A 25,598-nucleotide genomic window follows, 5' to 3' on the forward strand; every position below is an offset into this window, starting at 1 on the left:
ATGACAGTCTGATTATCGATGGTGCAACAATAAATGGAGTAAAACTGGCAGGTTAAGATGGGGGAAACGGGTGACGACTTGGACAGAGTTGCAACAGTACGAGTTGTGCCACAGTCGCTATTCCTGGCGCCCGCTTCCATCGAGGAAGTCTGCTCAATATTCAATAACCTAAAAACAGCCATTGCCAAGGCACTGATCGCATAGAAATTTGGCCAGTCAAATGCGTAATCAATTTAACCAATTAACGTACATTTTCAATGTATCTCCTTCCACTGGCGTTTTTCCAGAACAGATGCAGATAGCAAAGGATGTCGTTATACCCAAGGGGGCTGAAAAAGTAACCTTATGAACTATCGCCTAATATCCATATTATCATATTTTCGAAAAGCCTAGAAAAATCATTAACATTCGATTAGACAATTTTTCACGAAAACATAACCTTACAGACTGTCAGTATGGATTTAGAAAGAATCGTACAACCGAAACTACCTTCTTGCTACGCAAAGATATGATCTCAAATACTTGAAAAAAAAAACGGCTCTCACACTGCCATATATCTAGATCTTAGTAAGGCTTTTGATTGTGTTAACCACAAACTCCTTCTCTATAAACAGGAACAGTATAGTTTTCATGGAATGTCATTAAAATCAATTAGGTCCTATTTAAGCAGACGCAGTCAATTTGTTGAACTTGATGGAATCAAATCACGCATCCGTCCGATAAAATCTGGCGTGACACAAGGCAGCATTCTTGGTCCGGATCTTTTATCTATATTGTATAAATGATATTGTGGCAGCTAGTAATGCTTGCAGGTTCATTATTTACGCAAACTGCGCCGTATACGTGGAAGGAAAAGATTTCGAAAGTATTCTAACACGGACAAGCTCGTTGTGTTACAGCCTGCAAGATTGGTCTGCAAACAATAACCTAGCACTAAATGAATAAACAAAGTGTGTTCTTCCGCGCAGCAGGTTCTCGAGCAAAATTGCCCGAAAACATTACATTTGGTCCCATCACAATCACAGTCGCAAACATGTTAAAACTTTACAAGTAATTTTTTTTTTCAGAAAAGATGTAATGGAAGGAACAATAAAATTCTACCTGTGCAAAAATCAGAAAAACAGTCGGCGTGCTTAACAGACACCGGCACACATTCCCTGTCACAATAAAAAAAAAACTCGTGCACACTTCTGTTATCTATTATCGCCTTACTTACAGTGCGTGAGTGTGGGGAAATACGTCAGCAAAAAACCTATATAAATTGCTGGTTTTGGAAAAGAAAGCCATGCGAGGAAAATGCATTACCTCCAACTTCAAGAACATACAGAAGAATGTTTTAAGACATTCAAAATACTTAAAGTTGCAGATCTTTAAACCACGAATTATTAAGTTGTTATTAAGGAGGTGCGGCATCTGCCTGCTCTCTTCATGCACGCAGTGTTTTCTTTTTCGTTATGAACAGCTATTTCAGTGGCTCGCACGCAAGCTGACTACTCATTGTCACTTTAACCACGACTTCGTGAAAAATTGAAATGGACACTGATGATTCAGCATATGAAGCCGAGACCTTCACTGCCGTGTTGTCGTCATCAGCTGCCGAAGTCCAACACAGGGTAAACGACTCTACCACTGAAGTTCTGCGCCAGCCATGGCCACTCAACGCCAGATTTCACAATGTTATCTCTAAATACTATTCCGTCGGTTTAGGTGCAATCAACCGACTTCGCCATGCTTAACGGATCGCGCGTACTCTTTTCAAATTAAGCTGTAGTCTCCCCTGTAAGGGCAAACACCTTCGGGGCTCCACGTTGTAGAGCAGCGGCGGCAGAGTGCAGTGACAAAACAGTATGCACCACCGCATGGCTGCGTTAGAATCATTTTACTCGACGAAAGAGACATTTCCGGAGCCCCTGTGGACCCGTTGGTTGCGCTTCTTCCGAGCCTCGCGGACCTGCTGCTGCTCGCGATGGTGGACAACGCTTTCTCCTACGACGCTATCGGCGGCGTGCGGCGCCAGCATCGAGTAGGCGACGCCCGCGAAAGGATCAGCGCCGCCATCGGAGAACGCCGCTCGGCGGCCCGAGATCCACGTGGCCACGAGCACCGTGAAGCAGAGGAGCAGCAAGCCGGGCACTATGAGCACCGAGCCCACCAGCCAGCTGGTGGCGGCCGACACTGCGACGCCCGATGCCATCATGAGCACCGTGAGGAACAGCAAGAACGTCACGAGGAGTTTGAAGAACGAGAAACGGATCGTGCCGCCGCTGTGCCGGAGCTCCAAGTGGCTCGTCGGAAACCTAGAGGCACCGAGGAACAAGAGCAGGGTAAAAAAAAAAAATGCTACGCGAGTTTTTTAACTTCATTTTTGGTTCTAACGGGAACGCACGCAATCAGAAGTGTCACGAACACAGTATTCCTATCAAATGGCTGCACTAGAAGCTCCAAATATGCCATGAAAGTGACGACACGAGAAAGCGGCACGCACCGGAAGCGCTTCCAAAAACAAACGGCACAGGAACACAAGTGCATAGAGTAAAATCAGCATGGCAGCAGAAGAGCCCACAAATAAAACCAAAGCGCAGTTTAGGTGCCGTGGTAAATGTAGCCCGGCGGTGCGTGTAGGCTCCACATCGGCCCGTCTGCATATGCCAAGCTTTGCGAGGAACGGCTGTCTTCACGCCAGGGCTAAAGGCTGGCCCGACATTTCATGCCAGCCTTGAGCCAAGTAGCCTGGCATGTGCTCACGGCCCGATCAGTTGCCGAGCTTGTTTTTCCGACCTAGTCGGCCGCCGACCAGGAGCCACTGAACAGCCGATGGCAGGCAGTCGGCCAGCGCCGCTTGGGACGGGGTTAGGCTCAAGGTCGTTCAAGGTCAGTCTCAGGCTTGCGCGACGACTGCTTTACCTAGCGTAGTGAAGCTTTTCGCTTCAAAAACAGCTCGATGACGACGTCGTGGCAGCGAAGCGTCTCGATAAAACGCCTCAGCTAAATCTGTATTGCTTTGCGGGGCAAGGGTACGGAAGGGTAGTAAAGGAGGGCAACCAAGATGTAAATCCTAAATTAAAAGGCACAGCGAAAACAATATTGATGTTGGTGGTTTCGTCTCCATAACATAAAATTTCACGTCTATTATTAACTGCATACAAGCCACTTTTTATGGCTCTATTCGTCTCAACATATAGTATCCTAATTAGCTTCCACCACCTCACGCTCCTGCAAACGTGTCGGACTATCTGGATCCACACAAGATCTCGCTAGTCTTCACGCCAGGGATGAAGGCTGGCCCGACCTTTCATGCCAGCCTTGAGCAAGTAGCCTGGCATGTGCAGGTGAAGGGAAAAGAGATTCTCGTATACATGACGGAAGGCAACAACCACCAAAACAAGGAGCATAGGGGATGTCGTTTTTTGTAATTTGAACTTTTTCATAAATGGCAGATTAATAAAAGCAGATGAAAAAATTGTTGGTAATTTAGCTATGGCTAACCCTGATCGAAAGCGAAAAGCTGCATCTCCCTGGCTACGTTTGTGGTCGAGCGATTGGCGGTTTCCATCGTTAACGACAGTGACACACACACAATAGTAGGCATTTTTGTAGCGAGAGCTACACTGGGCTACCAGTCGAGCATTTCGCGGTACATGGGAGAGGCCAGTTGTGCGCACGCGTCGTTACCATGGCAACCAAAGAGGAGCAAAGTGCGGTGTGCGCTTCGGCGTCCCCGCGGCCGCGCGCCCGCTCCACCGTCAAAGCCGAGCGTGACGTCACGCGTATGAGCAATTGTGCGCATGCGCCGATACCATGGTAACTAGAGAGACCCCACAGCTGCGCCACGTTCTTCGTCGCCGCCTCGCTGCACGCCGCTCTATCACCCGAACCCCGCGTCGCATGCGCAGGATTGCGTATAAAAGGCGGAGATGTAGTGGGCGTCTGTATCACAATGTTTGACATGCATGCAGAGTAGGAGTGTCCAGCCGCTGCTAAACGGCGGTATAGACAAGACAAGATTAACTCGATCTTCCGATCCTGAGGTTGTCGCCTGACTGTTGGCTTGAACCAATAAGAACGCTGGAGTCTGTGTGTACGTGAAACAATTAAGGCATCACCGCTGACAGACATCTCCCTTCGATCGCGGTGAATAATGGTGAAGCCTGCTGTGCTCAGCTTCTGGAAAGCGGCATTATCATCCAAGGAGTCTACGTGGCACTGGGAACATCTGTAATAATAATAATAATAATAATAATAATAATAATAATAATAATAATAATAATAATAATAATAATAATAATAATAATAATAATAATAATAATAATAATAATAATTGGTTTTTGGGGAAGGAATTAAATGGCGCAGTATCTGTCTCATATCGGCGAACACCTGAACCGCGCCGTAAGGGAAGGGATAAAAGAGGGAGTGAAAGAAGAAATGAAGAATGAGGTGCCATAGTGGAGGGCTCCGGAATAATTTCGACCACCTGGGGATCTTTAACGTGCACTGACATCGCACAGCACACGGGCGCCTTAGCGTTTTTCCTCCATAAAAACGCAGCCGCCGCGGTCGGGTTCGAACCCGGGAACTCCGGATCAGTAGTCGAGCGCCCTAACCACTGAGCCACCGCGGCGGGGCTGGCAACATTTGTCAAGCAGACGATTGATGTGGTTGCCACGTGTATGCCAGCCTACGGCATGGTTTCACAGTTGTGACTTGGGGTGATTTAAACGGGAAACGGGACTCTCTTAGTTAGTGTATGAAAGAAAAGTTTGACTTCAATTTACCTTCGGACCCTCTCGTCCAGACTACACAATGGTGTACTATAGAGCTTGTATAATGAAGAGGCTCTACCAAATAGAAATACTGTATCGACAAAATTTAGACCGCTGCATCAGACCATGCTTCTCAGATCATCGGGTAGTCTCCGTCTCTGTCAAGCAAAATGAATAAAAGATGTCTATACCCAATGTCTCTCATTGGTAAACATACAGTGACCACAACAAGCTCAGGAAGGGAAACGTACCTTTCGCTACGTATATCCTGGCATAGCCGAGCTGAGCCACTGCCATTTTTTTGTTAAACATCTCGATTTCTTCGAAACGACCTTAAAATCGCTCACACAAGAAAGTATATATTTAATATAGCTTCGGTGATATTTACAACCACATTTTTACTCGTTGTTTGCGGAGCTATGGATCCAAATCCGGTTACAAACGACGCGCAAGCCCTGTAGATAATTTCAGAAAGCGAAATTGAACAATAAATTGCTACCCGCCGCGGTGGCTCAGTGGTTAAGGCGCTCGGCTACTGATCGGGAGATCCCGGGTTCGAACCCGACTGCGGGGGCTGCGTTTCGATGGAGGCGAAACGCTAAGGCGCCCGTGTGCTGTGCGATGTCAGTGCACGTTAAAGATCCCCAGGTGATCGAAATTATTCCGGAGCCCTCCACTAAGGCACCTATTTTCTCGTTTCTTCTTTCACTCCCACCTTTATTCCTTCCCTTACGGCGCGGTTCAGGGGTCCAAAGATATATGAGACAGATACTGCGCCATTTCGTTTCCCCAAAGACCAATTAAAAACAATAAATTGCTTTTTCGGGGGAAAGGAAATGGCCCAATGTGAGACAGGCTTGATTTCCTTTTCTTAAAACCAACTTTCACTTTACTTCCCTTACGGCGCGGTTCGTGTGTCCACCGAGATATGTGCGACAGGCCTCATTTCCTTTCCTTAAAACCAACTTTATTTCACTTTCCTTCCCTTATGGCGCGATTCGGGTGTCCACCGAGATATGTGAGACGCGTAATTTCCTGTCCTTAAAAGCAATTTTCATTTCATTTTCTTTCCCTTGCGAGTTATACCCGCAGCGGTGGCTCAGTGTAACGTTAGGGCGCTCGGCTACTTCCCCAAAAACCAATTATTATTATTATCATTTCATTTTCCCTTACGGGCGCGGGTCGTGTGTCCACCGAGATATGTGAGCCAGGCGTCATTTCCTTGTTTGACCTCTAGCTGCATTCAAGGTCAAACTTACGGCCCCGCTGACGGCTCGCAAAGCTGGCGTAGTGAAGCTTTTTGCTTCAAAAAGATGGCGCCACCGTCTGGTAGACGTTGAAGTAACGATCGTTAGCTATCTGGTTCACTAGAATTGATACCATTATTTACCAATCCGTGCTAGTGCTCGGCCAATAACGGTATCAATTCTGTAAACCAAACAGCTAACGCTCGGAGAAGCTCTTAAAGTTAGGAACGCAAAACACTATACAAGAACTTAGAGAGGCTCTTCGACACACACAGTATCTTCGTCTGGCTGGCACGGAAATAGGGCGGCATATATTAGACTCTGGGAATTTGCATACCCGCACACGCTGCAAACTTAATCTCTCTCCCTCGCGCCGTGCATGCCGCCTTTATCATCGAACCCCTTCCAAAGAATATCCACCCAGAATAACATCAATCCCAGCGAGTTGCGCGAACCAAAGCTCTCCATAAGAATATGGCACTTCAGAGGATGTGCGCTGGGTGGACGCCGCGTGTGGTCCAGACCGTTCAGTAGCTGTGGCTTACCATCCAGTAGCTCCCCCACTCGCCCATTTCATAGACCCCTCTTGTACCCCGGAAGAAGCAGAGGAAGCTGCTATAGCATAAGCCATCGCCCAAACCAATGCGGCTTATATAGTTAGCGATTCCAAAACAGTCATTATTTCGCCCGCAGACGCGTCCTTGCCCCCGCGTGGAAGATATTGAGAATGTGCACCCTAAATTCCGATAGGCGTATTGAGCTCATGTGGGTGCCGGCCCACTGGCAAACCCGGAATGAGGCCGCTGATAATCTAGCCCGAGTACTTATTTGCCGGGCAAATCGCGACCCCAGCCGGGATTTCTCTAGGGAGCGGGCACTCAAGTTCTCCGAACTCACACAACAAGCATGCCGCGCCCGTCGTCAATGCTATTCACCGCATGTTTATAGGAGGTGCTCCGAGGCCTGAATTGGGAATAGTTGGGAATAAGAGTTAATGGGAAATACCTAAATAATCTGAGATTCGCTGATGACATTGCCTTGCTGAGTCACTCAGGAGGTGAACTGCAAATCATGATAAATGAGTTAGACAGGCAGAGCAAAACGCTGGGTCTAAAAATTTACGTGCAGAAAATCAAAGTAATGCTCAACAGTCTAGCAAGAGAACAAGAGTTCACAACTGGCCGCGAGGTGCTGGAAGTGTTAAAGGAATACTTAGGGCAGGTAGTGACAGCTGATCCGGATCATGAGAGGGAACTAACTAGAAGGACAAGAATGGGGTGGAGCGCATATGGCAGGTTCTCTGAGATTATGAATGGCAGTTTACCAATATCCCTCAAGAGAAAAGCGTACAAGAGCTGTATCTTGCCGGTACTCAGCTACGGGGTAGAAACGTGGGGGCTAACGAAAAGGGTTCAGCTTAAGTTAAGGGCAACGCAGCGAGCCATGAAAAGAAAAAAATTATAGGTGTAACGTTAAGAGACCGGAAGCGGGCAGAGTGGGTGAGGGAACAAACGCTGGTTAATGACATCCTAGTCGAAATCAAGAGGAAGAAATGGGCTTGCGCAGGGCATGGAATGCGAAGGCAAGATAACCGCTGGTCCTTAAGGGTTAAGGAGTGGATTCCAAGATAAAATAAGCGTAGCAGGGGGCGGCAGAAGGTTAGGTGGGCGGATGAGATTAAGAAGTTTGCAGGCATAAGGTGGATGCGGCTGGCGAAGGAAAGGGTTAATTAGACAGACATGGGAGAGCCCTTTGCCCTGCAGTGGGTGTAGGCAGGCTGGTGATGATGACGATGATGGTGATCGGGCAAGCAGAGTCGGCTTGGCGTCTGTTACGTTGAGTGCGTTGCGCATACTCGATAGGCAGCGCGCCCACCCTGCCACCCTGTAAGGTGGCAGTTAAATGGTTGACCGCAATAGGCTGGTCACCCACTGGACGCTGCAGCCTATTGCTGCAGGGCCGCTTGTCTGCCACAACGTTGTCAGCGCAAATGCATGCAGTCCACATCTCTCTCTCTCTCACCACCGCCACGTACCTCAAAGCACATATGAGGCGTCCACTGACCCAGAGAGCTAGATATGCGCCCTTCTTATCCTCAAAATCATCGGAGTCTAGAACGTTGCCAACGCCAACGCCAATAACACAATGAACGCCGACGGCGCATAGCTTCAGTACCGCGTTTCTGCCGCAACGTCGTCAATGCTAATGCATGGAGGCCACACCTGTCTCTACCGCCACGTAGCTTAAGGTGGTGGTGGTGGTGGTTACAAGTTTATTGCCACAAAATGGAATGGATTAGTTGGGGCTGGGGCCAGTCCAGGCTTGCCTCCAGTCGGGGGCGGCCTCTTGAGCTCGCGTGATGAAGGCCAGCTGCGTTAATGTTTCTTTTGAACTCGCCAAGAGCTTGTCCCATTCCTCCGCCGAGGGAGCTGGCAAGAGTTCCACGTAGCTCAAAGCGCGACTGAGGTTTCCTGGCCCAGGGGGCCAATTACTACATATAAAAACACAAGAGAAAGCTAACACATCAGGTACGTGCCTTTCACTCCCTCAAAATCATCATAGTATTGAACTTTGTCAACGCCAACGCCAATGAACACAACGAACGCCGACGGACTATAGCTTCAGTGCCATGTTTCTGCCACAACGTTGTCAATGCCAACGCCTGCAGCGCACATCTGTCTCTGCCGGCACGTAGCCTAAAGGGCGACTGAGGCGTGCACTGTCCCAGGGGGCCAGCTATGCGCCTTTCCTTTGCTTTTGAGGATAGTGGTGAAATACTATCGCTCTCTCTCTCTCACCCCACGTACCTCAAAGCGCGACTGAGGCGTCCACTCACCCAGGGAGCCAGGGAAAGCCAGGTGAGAGTGGCGCTGGTGAACACTCTCAAGATTCACTAGCACTACACATAAATATCCCAGAAAGCAGAATATTTAACGGCCTTTGCCGTAGCTCAATTGGTTGAGCACCGGACCCGAAATTCGGAGGTCGTGGGTTCGGGTCTCATCAGCGGCATGTGGTTGTTTTTTCATCTGCTTTTATTAATCCCTCGTTGATGAAAAACTACGAATTAAAAAAAGGCATCCCCTATGCTCCTTTGTTTCGGGTGCTGTTGGCTACCGTCATGTAATAGCTCACTAGGTCTTATTTCGGCCCATTCGAGATGGAAGGCGCCGAGCATATCTTCAGTCAGGTGTTTCGTATTTGATTGCAGGCCAGCCTTGTTCACAGCGACTGCAAATATAAGTAATGACCGATGTTTCGTGAGGGCTGGTTCAATACCTGCTTTGCAGTTCTCCATGAGCAGACGTTCCCTCCTCGTTCGTTTTGGACATGTGGAAAGGGCTGCACTCCTGGGCACAAGTTGTCTGGGCACTTGCGGAGACGTCATTCTTTTCTTTCACTGCAAGGAAGGGTCTTTTTTCTAATGTAGACATCCCCAGCTACGTCCCATTTTCCAACAGGGGCAAGGAGTGAAAAGCAGTACAGGAAGTTGACACTGGTTGCAGGAGTTCCCATCAATCGTATTTTTAACATCAGCTTGATATATACAGTACAGCCTAATCATCCGTAGCTACCTGTTCAAAAGCTGACGCCTGCGGAGCAAGACGGAAATTTCTGCGAGTTTATTTACGTTCATAAGTGGCCACGCCGCTAGAAAAAAAGCTACGCGGATACAGCGAAAGGTACAGAACAGCGGCTGTCCTGTTGCTCTCTGGAGCCTCTTCTCAGCGGTGTTGCTAATGTGCAGATTTAAAATGCGCAGAACAAACCTCTGAAAACCACCATACAGGACACAGAAGTCAATAGCATACAGAATTTAACCTCTGCTACGGGGCCAGAAAATTCGAAAAGCTGTATTTTGGCGATACTTTTTATGCACATTACTCATTTGAGCGATTGGTTAAAAGTGAAAATAAATGCGAGAATGTCCATGCTTACCAGCGGCATCAACTCCTCCCCGCCACCAGAGATGATTCGAGAGCTGTGGTCAATCGAGGCAGTATGACGCCATTTTTACTTTAAGCACATCATTAGTGGCGATGGTGACGACGGCATGGAAAAGCTCACAAGCTCTGTGGCTCATTATTGCTGTGGTCACTATTGCTTAATTTGGCAAAAGGTATAAACTTGATTATTTGCGTATGTTAGTAAAAGACACACTGTTTCCCGTGATTCTTTTAGTTCATACCAGCTGAACAGATGCTATTGTATTTATCTTCATTAAAATGATGATACCTGAGTGACACATTGATGTGCACCGATCTGGAGAAAGTTGAAGTGGAAGGAATTATTTTTTTTGCTTCCAACCAGAATGTTTTCGTATTTTTTGCGAACCATAACGTGGTCTGCGATTACTGATTAGTTTTAAAGAAGTGTATTTAGTGAGTATTGGTTTTCTGAATTAGTGACATTTAAGTAGTACACACCTCGTTTTTGATTTGAGCCTGCACTCAGTTTTATCGAGCCGAGGAAGATGAGAATAAAGGGAGTAAGACGTCATTCTCTGCGACGCCATTTCCTGCATTGCCGACAGCTGCATTAAGATTTAACAACGCAGTCGTCAACAGCGCATAACAATCCCGTCATTGTTATCGATCTCGTAAAATTCGATTTAAAAAGTATCACTTGTGAATCAATATGACCCATTTTCTCTGCTAGGCTGCTTGAATCGCGGAACACCTCCGATAAAGCAAAATTTTGCTACATAGGTTTAGAAAGAAAGGGCGGGTTTATGTTAATCCATATTCTTTAAAACGTGTAAGTGAAATAAAATGCGAAGTTTTCAAGAAAGACTAAAAAAACGGCTTCGCCTTCGTCTATACGTATTAAACAATGAGAAGTGGAAGGAAAAATATTGTGATTCTCCTCCAGTTGTGGAATTAAAAGCATAGTTTCAACCGGCATACCTAAATTGGCTTCAATACGCCCATTTATCGATGCTGAAGATAGGTTTAGCATGTGTTCAAGTCATTCATTTTGCCATGACCCTGCAGCCAAAATGAGCGGACCGTTCACGCAATGGAAACTGAAAAATCATATCAGTTGATCAGTTCTGCACCTATCTTGGACTTTATCCACCCGGCCGCAGTGGCCGCGTTTCGATGGAGTGGAAACGTAAAAGGCGCCCCCGAACTGTACGATGTCAGCGCAAGTTAGAGAACCCCAGGTCGTAATACGAAGCTCTCCACTACAGCGTTCCCATAGCCCATGTGTCGCATCGGGACGTTCAACCCCAAAATTGAAAACTTTCTGACATGGTCCACCTGCTTTCGCGGCTGCGGAAATTTCTATCCACGCAAGCATATCACTGAAGCAAAAACAATTGCAATGTGCCTCAATGAAGACGCCGTAAGTTACTTTGTTCCTCACTGCGGTCTTGTCCGAAAATCAGTATTGGTATCGACATTGTTCAACGTGGTTCTTATCTGTCGCGACAATATCTCAAAGAATATCTCCGCGTAAGGCATGTACTCTGACCGCCTTTTCACTTAAGCTCTGCCTTGCATTTGGCTATGGACGGTCATCGTCCCTACTATTATTGCGAAAATGCTACTTCAAGGGGTCAAACTCAACAAAGAATTTTGTGGCATCCCGGCCCTGGAGGGCGCACAAAGAAAATAAATATTGCCGCAACTTTGCCGCACCTTTTGTGGCCAGTGCACGAGAGCGCTATGCTACCGCCGCAGCCGATCACGCCTCGTGTTAAACCGCAACCCACTGTCGCGCCGCGCATTGCATATCATTGGCTCCATCAACTTCAGTATGCGGTGCGAGCAGACCAAATCAGCTTGACCTCAATCAGAGCTTAACCTGGGTCTAATGTCATCGCCAGACGTGCCGACGACCCAGCAAAGTAAAACCATGAGTCAACCAGGCTAAACACATGCTTTCGCTCAGTTTCTCGGTTTAACTACGTTAAAACCCTACCAGTTTTTTTTATTCGTGAGTCGACGTTTACTTTTCGACAAGCAAAATTCTACTAATAGCGTCAGTCGCCAACTGGTGGGAAAGAGAAGCTGGCAGCTTAGCCACGGCAATATTTAAGGAAGCTACGGTACATGTAGAAGGACAGCCCTCTTTTATTAGTTCTAAAGTTTACATTACAAAACCACGCCGTCGATTTTTTTTAATACTGGCTTAGAAAACGCACAGTCCACCAGTAACCGCCCCCTATACCACCCCACCAACACGCAAACGGCCACCGAAAGAGCCGTTCAGATATCTATCCCCCCCCCCCCCCCTTCCCTGGAATCAGCAAATCACACTTGAACCCTGCCGATCACCAATCTATATTCATCCTCGTGTTTTTCGTCGACCTCATTCTTCCGAAGTGCTCATGCAGCTGACTAAAGGCATTTATTTTACTCTCGACTACTCGCAGCGGACGGTCAAAACAGCCGCAGGCGGCTTCCGTGAAAAAATAAAAGGACGAAATAAAATAAGTAGAAAATTTAGTTTGCTGCCATTCCAACCTCCCACGCAATGAAAAGAAAAAAGACCGAGATACGACGCTTACAGAAGGATGTTAACTTTCTCAGATCCGCCGGTACATGTAGTCGTAAGCAGCGCAAATATTTATTCTCGGCTAAGAGTACGGCGGCTTCGCTGCCGGGGGTATAATTCGCATCGTCATGCCGTTCCGCTTTATGAGCCTTCCTGGAAAGAAAAGGCCGAACTCGATTAAGATTTCTGAGACTTTTATTTTCTGCTGAGGTACTCGCTAGTCCAATTTGGATCTACTCTCGCTACGCGACTGCAATAGCCGAAAACACCTGTCTAACAAATATTGCTGATGGTGCGAAAACACTAGCAAATAAAAAAAAAGAGAAAGCTTTGACATTTTAATGCTGCTGGAATAACATTTAGTGGTTTAAAAACACGGACACTACATATACGACAAACACACAAGGGACATCTGCTATAGCCTGAAACCTTTACTTGACGCTTACAAGACATATATAGCTTTCACTGAGCACGTGTAGGTGCTTCGTCGTTTACAACAGCTCTTGTGTGTTTGTCGCACATGTAGTGTTCTTGTTTTTAAACCGCTAAAAAATTATTCCAGCAAGCAAATACCAACAGCCCAACTTAATGTCTTAACAAAGTTATTGACTTTTTATTGTTGCTTGTTTTAACAATAAAAGAAGGACGGAGACGCTTCGCGGACAAGTTAGCCGTGCGGACCATGATCTACACTTATCAGTCACGGTCTTCTCTATCTTAAAGACTGACACATGAATATTGACGCTTTGGATGAGCTTCACGTGTTCACTCAAGATCTCACTAATGCGAGAACCAACGTGATGAGTGATTTGGGGCCCTTCAGTATGCTACTGTATCCTTATGAGAAAGCTCCAAGTAGATTCCTTTAACCTCACTTGCACTTGTTGCTCAGCTATAAAAGTCCTATAGAGCGTGAAAAGGGCATCCAAATAGATCACCAGGAGTCTTCAAAGAAGACGAACTCCATCCTTCATTTTATGGTATCAGTCTTTCCTTCGTATCGAAAACCCCATTCTTCAAGAGCATTGTGCGCTCGACGGCTTGTCACTTACGGAAAAGAGCGAATCTGTCACATCCAGCGAAGCCGGCGCTTATTAGTGCTCACTCAAACGCGTCAAACCTGTCACGGTAAAGCCTCCGCTCCGTAACGTCTACCGCGCCTGACGCCTACACGTGCGTTATTTATAAAGAGAGCGGGCTTGAAAAGAGGAAATAGAGGCTCTGAATGATCATACCAGAACGCCAGGAGAATAACAATAGAAAAAAACTCAAGTGCAGGCAGGGAGTGCGCGACCGAGGAAAGAAAAAAGTGAGTTACCGGCAAGGTGGCATAAAAAAGCTGTCGTCAAAGCGCGACCCGAACTTGTTACGCGGCCTTATAGCTCAGAAGAGACGCAAGCATTAAAGCCTCATGCAGCTTCGCTGGGCCCGCTTCCAATTTGCGTGAGGGCCCTCAGGCGAGCACCATCTTCTTTCCACGGCCGAGGTGGAACCGGAAGGCTTGTCACCCGCTGCCACCAGCCTCATTGAACGAGGCTGCAGTGAAAGCGCACGTGGGGGACAGCCGCACCTCTCGATTTGTTCATGACCACGTCGTTATTTTCTTTTTTCTGTCCGGCGCATATCTTTGTTCGAGGAGCCTAGCTTCTCCACACAGAGCCCTCCTTACTTCCACTGCCCCGAGCGCAAAGGCGAGCCGGCTGGCAGAGCTGGTTTCAAGAGTGGCAGGTATGAGATTCGGATCGCTCAGACCCCTGAGCTTGCAGCGATCGAGAGGTCACCATCAAGCGGCAGCTCCGCTAACAAGAGTTTCACCACGTTTCACTTTCACTCTAATACCTTAAAGACCATTAAGGTGTTGGTGCGGTCGTCTCCGTCGTGACTGCTGCCACTTGCGCCGTAACTGAGCTTCGCGCTGCGCATAACCAGTCTCGGTCTACTCGTCGTCGAGGGTAGTCAGCGTACGTTCAAGATGCTAGACAGTTTTAGCAGAGCGTATTCGCTTCAGCTCCGCTCAGCCGGCGAGCGGGAGCGCTGCTGCGCATGCGCCAAACGCTCAGACGGGAGCGAGCGAGCGGACCGGCACTTTCGCTCCGCTCGTACGCAGTGCTAGCGGAGCGCGGAACGGCGCTATGAGCGTGTCTCACGCAAAGCCTTCTTGTCTTGCGCTTGCTTGCTAGTTGAACATGGCCGCCGGTTCAACAGATGCTGCCGCATGTGCCGCAACCTCCTCAGAACGCACAGGCGTCTCTAGCCATAAACCCCGAAAAAGGTTTTCGCGTAGATGACGATTTGTGCCTTTTGCGGGAGGTGGTTGCGGCAAGCCCATTCAACAACCATTGTGTTTTGGAGCAAGTACTCGGAAATAACAAAATTAACGAACGTCTGTTAAAAAACTACGTATGTCTTTCACTTCACGTCTTATAAAATGTTTACTAGCAAAAATATTTCTTTGAAGTGCAGCGGAAAAATAAAGCTGTTTTTTTTTTTATTGTCTGGTTCCACTTTTTCTCACCAGGGAGCTCTCCCGTGCAGTTCGCCTGTCTGCCTCCGCTTAGCTAAAAAGCAGTTTTATAGCCAACGCTGCGGTAAGGCTGAGCGGCTACCGGGAGCGGCGCGGAGGTGCAAATACGCTCTGTTAAAACTGTAACTCGAGAGCGTTAAGGAGCTCGTGTAGCAGAAAAGCCGGTGTCGGCATCGGCCGTGAGCGAAAAATCCTCCTCGCACTCCTCCTCCTCCTCGCAATGTACGCCACTGCCCCAAGAGATAGCGTGGCCCCTTCGCTCACTTTAACCCTCTCTTCCCCGCGACGCGGCGCGTGGCGCATGACGAAACAAATAGACAGCGTTCGTAAAACTTCTCAAGCTTTAAACGACGGTCATTCATCGACATTACTCGCTGGTGTCTTGCCGGCTAAGTCCAGAATCTCGTTCACCACGCTATCTGTGGGGCAGTGGCGTATATTGCAAGGAGGAGGAGTGCGAGGAGGATTTTTCGCTCACGGCTGACGCCGACACCGGCTTTTCTGCTATACGAGCCTCTTAACGCTGTCGAGTTAATATCTTGAACGTGCGCTGACTACCCACGACGACGAGCAGACCGAGATTGGTTATGCGCAGCGACCATCGCCTCAGAAGAGAGATAAATGCACGCGCTGTGTCCCCCTTTCCACTCCCAACATGAATCACAACTCGCACGACGGAAGCGCCTCCCGCTCGTCTCGTTCGGGCGCAGTGGGGCCGTGCGGGCACGCAGGAATCACGCGGTGAGCGGCGAACAACGCAGCGCACATCCAAAGCGCGTTCACCACGAAGCTTGCGGCTTGCTGCCCGTTCGTTTGGCGCGGAAGCTATGCTGGCGTTCGTGGCATCGGGTTTGTAGAGAACGATGAACTACGACTGCAACTTGAGTCCCGCGCGTGTCGGCAAGGCGCATGGCAGCGCTTCTGCGTGGTTTGCCGCTCCGCGCGTCCGTTTCACCGTAAGTACGTAGCACAGCCATTTGTCTAACGGGCAAGGCGTCACGCCGAGCGGGCGATGGCGTTCAGAAGGCACCTGCCCAAAAGTGCGAGATTGCTCGGAAGATCCAATACCCTCGCAGCCCATGCTGTCGAGACCGTTTGGGTGGACGCTATAAATAGTGCGAAGACGATCGGTCCCCGTGGTGAACGAGATTCTGGACTGAGCCGACAAGACACGAGCGAGTAATGTCGATGAATGGCCGTCGTTTAAAGTTTGAGAAGTTTTACGAACGATGTCTATTTGTTTCTTCATGCGCCACGCGCTAAGCTACGTGCGGATACAATGTGAGAGGATGTGCTACGGACATGGATCGAGTTCTGCACAAGCAGGTATCTTAGGGGCGCCTATATATTAGCATCACGCTCTGTGGCGACTCTGTGCTAAGGCAAGAACTGCGCGCACGTTCACGTTGTGCGTGCTCGCGAGAGTGCATTGTGTGTGCACTCGTGCTTGTGCATGCGTGCTGTCGACATCCCTACCCAGCATGCACTAAGAATTTTTTTCCCCAAAAGTGGTGCTTAATAAGAGCATGCATTTTAAAGAGTTTGGTTCGTATTATATATTGCTGCACCAGAGCAGTACTCCTTGTACAATTATGTTCAAAAACCTCTCCTTTTAGAGCACAGCTCTTAGGCGCCCGTTCCTGGCTTCCGCTTTCGTCGTCGGCGTTCTCGGCGTGGCCGGTTGTCCAAGTAGCAGAGCGAAACGCCACATGGAAAGTGGCTGTGATGGGAGCATCCCGGAGGGTGGCTAGCAGCGTAACATGTCACCTGCCAGCCGTGAAGAGCTATGCTCAAATATCGCATTGCCGCCAATCGCAATCGTCTGTCAATTTTAAGGCGAAAACATTTAATTGGTCATCATTGTCCATCCGTCCGCGAAATCTGTCACACTATAGCTGTCAATTTAACGTGGTTCGGGTGTCCACCGAGATATGTGACACATGGGTCATCTTCTTTCCATAAAACTAATTTTCATTTCATTTTCCTTCCCTTACGGCGCGGTTTTGATGTCCACTGAGATATGTGAGACAGGCGTCATTTCTTTTCCATAAGACCAATTTTCATTTCATTTTCCTTCCCTTACGGTGCGGTTTGGGTGTCCACCGAAATATGTGAGACAGGTGTCATTTTCTTTCCATAAAACCAATTTTCATTTAATTTTCCTTCCCTTACGGCATGGTTCGGGTGTCCACCGAGATATGTTAGACAAGCGTCATTTCCTTTCCTTAAATTGTCCAACGGGCAAGGCGTCGCGCCGAACGGGCGATGGCGTCCCCTGAACTCCTTGGCAACGCTGCAACACGCTGTCGTGTCCCAGTCTTAAATGCGACGCTTAAGCGTCCTCCAATAGCAAGCGTCCTGCAATTTTGGCAGCAGCGGTAGCGAGCCCGGCACTTTGGCTTACACTTTTCGTTCTACACAGATTCTTCGACGTTCCTTGTAATCCCGGCGGTAGTCTGTGCGGAGCTACCCTTTCCGTCTTTGGTGCTGCATCGTTCCTGTGCTACATACACAAGCGGGTTCCTAAGCCAGGCCGCTATCTACAGGGGATAGCGTCGAGATTCCTGCCACCGGGTGCCGCTGCCGTCCGGATTCCTCGCTATAAAATCCGCCCACTTGGAAGACAATGACTCATTTGGCAGTAGCGGTAGCGAGCCTGGCACACTGGCTTACACTTCCCTGTCTACACAGATTAGTCCACCCCTTGTAAAATTTGCTCTCTTGTGCACTTCGCGTTTACTCTGCCGCTGCTACCACTGAAGTCTACATCCCTGTGCTTCCGGGTCCTGCTCCCATGTCAGCTCTTCAGGCAATGAAGCTGTTAGCTCAGCAGAGTCTGTGTCATGTAGCGAATGTAAGGAACTTTTCCGCATTGGTGCATGTGCTGGTTTATCGCGTAAACAGTATAAGAAAAAAATGTGAGTCGGCTAAACAAAAGTGGACTTGCTGTCAGTGCAAAGCTACAGGAATGGATAATGAAAGCTTAAATGGCAAGTCGTCAGCTGACGAACTGCTTGATATAAAGTCGATTTTAGCGAACATAAGTCAAAAGTTAGATGAGTTGTTGCCACACATAGAGACTGTGCCAAGTATTGAGCGGTCGGCACAACTGATGTATGGCAAGTATGATGAGATGTTGACACGATTAGCTGCGCAAGAAAAGGACACGAAAGAAATCCGGGAAAAGGCTTGACCATCTTGAACAGAACTCTCAGACCAGTAACGACGCGACAAAAAATCGAGGTAGATTTAAATGAGCTGGAACGGAGAAACCGTAGGTTAAACAAAAATTCAAGGTGTTAGTGGCGCTGACGGTGAAAATTTGCTTGAGAAAGTAAATTCTGTTGCCGCTTTGACTGAGGTTCCTCTACTCACAGAAAATGATGTCACTGCCATCCACCGCCTTCCATGCAAACCTGGCAATATAATTGTTGAGATATCTCAAGGAGTCGGTTCGAGACCAGTGGCGCGACAGCCGCTCGATGCTTAAAGAAAAAAATCCAAGGTGTTCTTTCAGAAAAACATGACAAATCATAGCCGGCAGCTGCTTCGAGAGGCTAAAAGTGGGGCGAAAGTGAAGGGTTCAAATACGCATGGCACAGGAGTGGAAAAATCTTGCTGCGAAAGGCTGAGGGCAACCCTGTGGTCGTAGTGCGCCACAGATCAGACTTTCCTTCCTGAGCCTGCTCTCTTGCTAGCGTACTGCAGTTGATCTTTCCTGCCTAAAAATGGCTAGTGATAGTCCCCTTTTTCCACTCGATGTAGATAATCTTGTCTCAAATCAACATGCTGGTTCAGTAAAGTGACTTCACCTTAATGTCCGCTCGCTCTATAACAAATAAACAGATATAGATGACTTTATCAATAGTCTTCATTTTTTATTTGATCCGGCAATAATGCTCAATGAAACTTGATGCAGAGGTTATCGCAATGTGCCAAATTTTAGGTCTCATCAATCGTTCTGCGTAAACCGAACAAACCGCCGCGGCGGCGGTGTCTTGCTTTTGTTGAAAGAGCATGTAAGTTGTGAGCTGCTTCCGGACTTTAGTGTTTATTGCGAAGATTTTGAAATGGTAACCGCTCGTGCGAATCAGTACTTATTGTCTGCTTGCTACAGGTCTCCAAATAGAAATCTTAGACAGTTCTTTTCTTTTTATGAGCAGCTGCTGTCTTTTACTGCGGAAACTAGAAATTACTTGGTGTCCACTTGTGATTTCAATATCAACATGTTGACCACTTCTGTACCGCAAGAGGCTATGTTAAATATTTTAGTTTCAAATGGGTATGAAAACTTAATCCTTACGCCAACGAGGATTTCAGCTGAAAGTGCAACATTGTTGGACTTGTTCATTACAAACGCTGACGCTGAAAAAGTTACTGCCGGGGTAATGTCACATGATCTTAGTGACCACCTTCCAGTTTTTTTCTTAAGAAAACACAACCTTAGAAAGAACAGAAAACATGAGTATATTTTTGTTCAAAATATTACTCCATCATGTCCAGATAGTTTCAGAGATGAACTACTAGGGTGCGACCCTAAACAAATTTTAGAAATGGATAACGTTGATGTCGCGTATGGCAAGATAATTGATGTAGTCTCCCGAATATACAAGAGCCATTTTCCTGAAAAAAGCTCAGACTCGGTAAAAAAGATTTGGAGGACGCTTAAGCTTCGCCTTTTTAAGAGTGGAACGCGACAGCATGCTGCACACTACCAGGGAGTCCACGGAACGCCATCGCCCATTCGGCGCGACGCGTGGTGCGTTGGATAATTTAAGGAAAATATGCCTGTCTCACATTTCTCGGTGGACACCTGAACTGGGCCGTAAGAGAAAGAAAAATGAAATGAAAATATCTTTTAAGGAAAGGAAATGATGGCTGTCTCACATCTGTCGCTGCACGCCCGGACCGCGCCGTAAGGTAAAGAAAATACATTGCGAGGAGGAGGATTTATTTTCGCTCACGGCCGGGATTTTTCGCTCACGGCCGACGCCGATAACACCGGATTTTCTGCGACACGATCTCCTTAACGCTGTTGCGCTAAAATACGGAAACCGTGGTTAACCCCGCCGCGGTGGCTCAGTGGTTAGGGCGCTCGACTACTGATCCGGAGTTCCCGGGTTCGAACCCGACCGCGGCGGCTGCGTTTTTATGGAGGAATACGCTAAGGCGCCCGTGTGCTGTGCGATGTCAGTGCACGTTAAAGATAATAATAATAATTGGTTTTTTGGGGGGAAAGGAAATGGCGCAGTATCTGTCTCATATATCGTTGGACACATGAACCGCGCCGTAAGGGAAGGAATAAAGCAGGGAGTGAAAGAAGAAAGGAAGAAATAGGTGCCGTAGTGGAGGGCTCCGGAATAATTTCGACCACCTGGGGATCTTTAACGTGCGCTGACATCGCACAGCACACGGGCGCCTTAGCGTTTTTCCTCCATAAAAACGCAGCCGCCGCGGTCGGGTTCGAACCCCAGGTGGTCGAAATTATTCCGGAGCCCTCCACTACGGCACCTCTTCTTCCTTTCTTCTTTCACTCCCTCCTTTATCCTTTCCCTTACGGCGCGGTTCAGGTGTCCAATGATATATGAGACAGATACTGCGCCATTTCCTTTCCCCAAAAACCAATTATTATTAAACCGTGGTTAACCCTTGAATTGCTGAAACGACGAGAGAACCAGCGTATTCAGCATGGTATGGCCGAAACGAATTCACTATAAAAATGTGCTCTATCACAAGTTCATGAAGACTAAGGATCCAAGTACATTAAAATACTACAAGTTGTTTAGAAATAAGCTAAATAAAGAAATAGAATTGCATAGGAAGTCCTTTTTTCATGCAGAATTTGCGGGTTGTTCGAACAAACATGACAACTTATGAAAAAAACTAAATGATGTCTTAAATTGTCGCAGTTAAGCTCCACGAGTACGAAATCTATTACTTGGTGGAAACGAAGTATCAGGGAATGTTGTTGCAAATACTTTTAATGATTACCTTGTAATTTTTTCTGATGGTAGTGCGTCATCTAATATGAGTAAATTTATGCCAAAAAGAAATTCATTTTCACTGTTTCTTCACCCCATTACGGAGCCTGAGGTGACATCAGTCTTCTTTTCACTAAAGAATAGCTCAAGTTGCAATGCAGAGGTCATGCAGGTTCGCCCTATGAAGTATGTGCTTGACATTAATTCCCTATATATTACCTATATTTTTAATATGTATTTGTCAAGTGCAATTTTTACTAAACGAATGCAAATAGCCAGAGTTTCGGTATTATTCATGAAAGGTCACATTAATGAAATTAAAAATTGCAGACCCATTTCTATATTGCCTGCTTTTCGAAAGCGCTAGAAAAACTAAACCTAATGCAGGTATCACGGTATTTTGACGGCACAACCTAATTTCTCCAGCACAGTTTGGACTCAGGAAACGACGGTCAACAGAATTAGCACTACTTCATCAAAAAGAATTTATTTTAATGCAATTTGAAATTAAGAATATTACCCTTGGTATTTATATCGATTTTACTAAGGCATTTGATTGCATCCTTCATTCTGTTCTATTTGATAAGCTAGAAACGTACGGTATTCGAGGGCACTGTTTGAACCTTATAAAATCTTACCTTGATAATCGCTATCAGTATGTTGAAATAAGCAATAACCGCTCAGGCTTAAAACTTATCACTAGAGGCTTTCCTCAAGCCAGTATTCTTGGCGCGTTCCTGTTTATTGGGAATATAAATGACCTAGTAAACATCTCTAAAGATGCAAAATACGTAATGCGCCACCTGACTCATCACCTGACTCAATAATAATAATAATTGGTTTTTAGTGGAAAGGAAATGGCGCAGTATCTGTCTCATATATCGTTGGACACCTGAACCGCGCCGTAATGGAAGGGATAAAGGAGGGAGTGAAAGAAGAGAGGAACAAATAGGTCCGTAGTGGAGGGCTCCGGAATAATTTCGACCACCTGGGGACCTTTAACGTGCACTGACATCGCACAGCACACGGGCGCCTTAGCGTTTTTCCTCCATAAAAACGCAGCCGCCGCGGTCGGGTTCTAACCCGGGAACTCCGGATCAGTAGTCGAGCGCCCTAACCACTGAGCCACCGCGGTGACTCAAAAAGCCTTCAGAGTAAACCAAACACTGCCCTGAGATTTCTGTGTGCATGGTCAAAACCAAACTCGCTACAAATCAATATAAACAAGAAAAAAGCTGTACTTTTCATGCCAAATCTAAGAAAATAAGCTACTCCATCAATCTCGTTTATGACGATAAAAGTATAGAAATTGTAGACAGTTTTAATATACTTGGCGTTATTTTCACACAAAATATGCTTTGGGACACATTTATTAGAATCAATATTGGGCTAATTATCTCGCGTAGCTGTTATGGGGGTGCGGCTGAGAGCTTTTTACCTTGCAGAATAAAGGTTCTTGTTTATAACACCCTCTTTTTTTTTCTACGCTATGTTATTGTCTGCTCGTTTGGGATACCACATCAAGTACGAATCTTGAAAAGATCCATATACTGCAGAAATAGTTTGTTCGAGCACTGTTTAACTGACCTTACAATGCCACACATCAGACTTGTTTTCGAAAGAAAATATAATACCTGTGTTTGATCATTATAATTACAAGTTAAGTCAAGCTTTCAAGCGGGAGGTAAAAGAAAATTTAAGGTTCCTTCATGAATTATCTAATCTTACCACGAACACACAGTCTTACGCCACAAGATATGCAGAACAGTGGAAGATAATCACTCCGCGAACCAATTATTTTACTCAAAAACTAGCATACACACTACCAGAACTTTTAAAAACTTTTCAGAAATCAGGTCTTGATCTTCATACATCTTATGTACGAGCATTACGTGAACTTTTTGTCACTCATTCTTTCTCAAGTAATTGAAGAGCATTTTTATGCAACTTGCGTACTTTTTCCTTATTTTTGTGCATACTTCATATGATTTGAATTGCCATGTATGTCTATTTCCTGTTCACGTTGCTTGCCTTGTAAAGCAGGCTGTGGGCTCTAGTCATGTCGCTGGCCTCTAAAGCGACTTGTACCCGCGGTATCCTCCATCACTGATGGAAATAAGGAAGTTATTATTATTAAATATTATTATTATTATTATTATTATTATTATTATTATTATTATTATTATTATTATTATTATTATTATTATTATTATTATTATTATTATTATTATTATTATTAACGCCGATCTGGAAGGGTGCCGCCTAAACGCTCTTTGCAGTCTTTAATCAACATCATCACCACACATCAGCGACACAAGCAGCAACATCGCTCTAAAGGCTTTCGCTTCACCGCACTTTAGGTCAACCAAGTGCCCCCTGAATTGTTTAAAGCCGATTGCTTAAAATCTAGTGCGCTTTACTATGCTTAAAATATTACCCAGTAGCAAAAATACTGTTGCGCGCGAACTGCTTCAAACATACCTTATCCGAAGAAGCTGTCCACATTGTATCACTGGCACACATGTTGATATCCGCGGAAGAGGATTTCATGCAGGCGATATACATGTGCCGAACATACGGACGACTGTTAGCACACACGTAAACGTATGGTCGCCCATAAAGAAGTGTATATTTTCTAATGAAATAGTTGCTTGGCGAAACTTCTCCCGTCTGATTCCTGTCTGGAATTCTTCGTGCTTGTTCTAAACTAATCTTTAAAAGCGTACCAGATATTGCAACAGCGCAGTTTGCTGCATTTACTATGTTCACAAATTATAGACAGGGCGTAATTGTTATCACAGCAGCCGGTATTATAGCGCCTGTGTCTGTCCGCTCCTTTAGTCCTGGCTATTTTGCGCTGTACCTTCTCCTTCGTCTTGTTTCCTTGTTTCGTATTCTTTATCACTAGATGTCAGAATAAAACATGAAGAGCATATTATGCGCTATTGTAATAAATGCTAGCACCAAAAACCAATTTACCAAAAACAATCATTGATTGTGTGCTTCGAACGCGAAGTCATTGTTTTTATTTGTATTTTCATTTTTTGGCGCCTTGCTTTCTGATGACACACCTACTCATGAGCATACAGTCATAAGCCAATGCATACATTAGCTTCACCTTTGTTCGCCAATAAGCAACGTGTTAAGGAGGTCTTAAAAAGAGTTAAAAGTATGCCAGTCCGATCGTCAGCAAACAATTTCTTCCTTCTACGTAGCGGTACGTTGCCTGTTAAACCATGGTTGAGAGAAAAACGCTTTTTGTTCTATGGTCGGTTGACTGCTTAATATGCCGGTCACCAGAAACCATAGACCACTGCTGGTACGCAGAACTTCTCTGGGACACCTTGGAGCGGACTTCAGAAAGGACCTACCAGTCACACCTCATGGTATAAGGTTTCTACAATGTCGATCATGAATAGGGTATATCATACGACGTATTCATATTGCTCTGCCTCCACAGTGTATGGAAAACAGAAGGGGCTGTAAGAAACACTGATGTAGATGCTCGCTCAGTGAAGGAGTATTTCATCGAAAGTGTGGCTTATCAAAAATAACTTTATAATGCTCAGAGCGAGCAACCTTAACGGATGACCAGGTTGGGTGATCTGTCAAACTTAAAACATTTTCTAATCACAGCGCAGCCTCATTTGCACCTTCCACTTTGAATATCACTGTGCACCTGTTATTTTGCTCTGCCACTGCTATAATCTTTTTTGGTCCTGCACAGGAAATCAAGAAAAAAAAAATTTTGCGGCCTATGGGTTGCGTGCTCGCCTCGCAGTTTGAAAGCCCTGTGTTTAATTCCCCGCGCCTTCAGAAGAATTTTTTTTCTTTTTTTGTCAGGTCAAGCGGGTTTTCGGAAGCCACTTTTTTGGAAACCGGCTTCTTTGTCGATGAGTCGCATAATACTTTTGCATTAAAATTAAAATATTGCGCATCACCGCGCTTAAGCCAGGATATTTTGGAGTGAAGAACATGGAAGTCTGCCGACTCAATCCTGCATTTAACCTTTGGCTCCTCCCACTCTCCGTATGTCTTTTACATTATGCGCACATTACATCTCTTTCCGGTCGTTTCAGTGTCGTTCACGCGTTGCTTCTTTTCTTTACATGACGCTCAGCAAAGTTATTCTAAATTAATCTTTGACAAGCTGGGACGAAATCTTAGCTCCAAGTATGTCTATCTGCCTGGCGATATGTTTCTTGATTCCATTTTTTAAATCTGCTTTTAGCCAGCCGGTGGGCTTCAAGTCCTAACTGTTAAGGCAACTAACTACACGGGTAGAGCCATTTACTTCGACGCCGCGGAAATCCCAGAAGGCAATTTGTTTCTTTCAGAGCCGCGTTAATTTGATGTCGCTGAAAAATAAAAGCAAACCTTCTTCCTCCAGGAGCCTATGCAATTCAAAGCGAGCTCCATAAATATACGTTGCCGGTTTTAGATCACTTTCGCTTTTTGTACCGGCAAAAACTACACGATACACTGTTCACTTTCTTTAGGAAACATGGCGGCATATTTGTTCAGGCTTCCCTTTACGCCCCCCCGGTTGCCTTTTATGCGCCGATGTCTCCTTTGGTGTTTT

The 25,598-nt window shown here is 46.3% G+C and overlaps 1 protein-coding gene across 2 annotated transcripts; it reads right to left on the reverse strand.

Annotated features, from left to right (window-relative positions):
- Positions 1-1,809: 1,809 nt before the first annotated feature.
- LOC144123530 (uncharacterized) lies at positions 1,810-10,047 on the reverse strand. Of its 2 annotated transcripts, none has more exons than XM_077656347.1 (3): positions 9,947-10,047; positions 9,287-9,407; positions 1,810-2,297 (listed from the first exon to the last, which is right to left on the reverse strand). In XM_077656347.1, exons 2-3 carry the CDS (start codon positions 9,337-9,339, stop codon positions 1,880-1,882), a joined length of 471 nt encoding a protein of 156 aa, XP_077512473.1. In that variant the 5' UTR covers positions 9,340-9,407; positions 9,947-10,047; the 3' UTR covers positions 1,810-1,879. The 2 variants fall into 2 exon arrangements, with proteins under 2 accessions (XP_077512473.1, XP_077512474.1); XM_077656348.1 differs by having other exon boundaries at positions 9,287-9,421.
- Between the last annotated feature and the right edge of the window lie 15,551 nt (positions 10,048-25,598).

The sequence above is a fragment of the Amblyomma americanum genome, chromosome 3 (assembly GCF_052857255.1).
Source record: "Amblyomma americanum isolate KBUSLIRL-KWMA chromosome 3, ASM5285725v1, whole genome shotgun sequence".
NCBI lineage: Eukaryota > Metazoa > Arthropoda > Arachnida > Ixodida > Ixodidae > Amblyomma > Amblyomma americanum.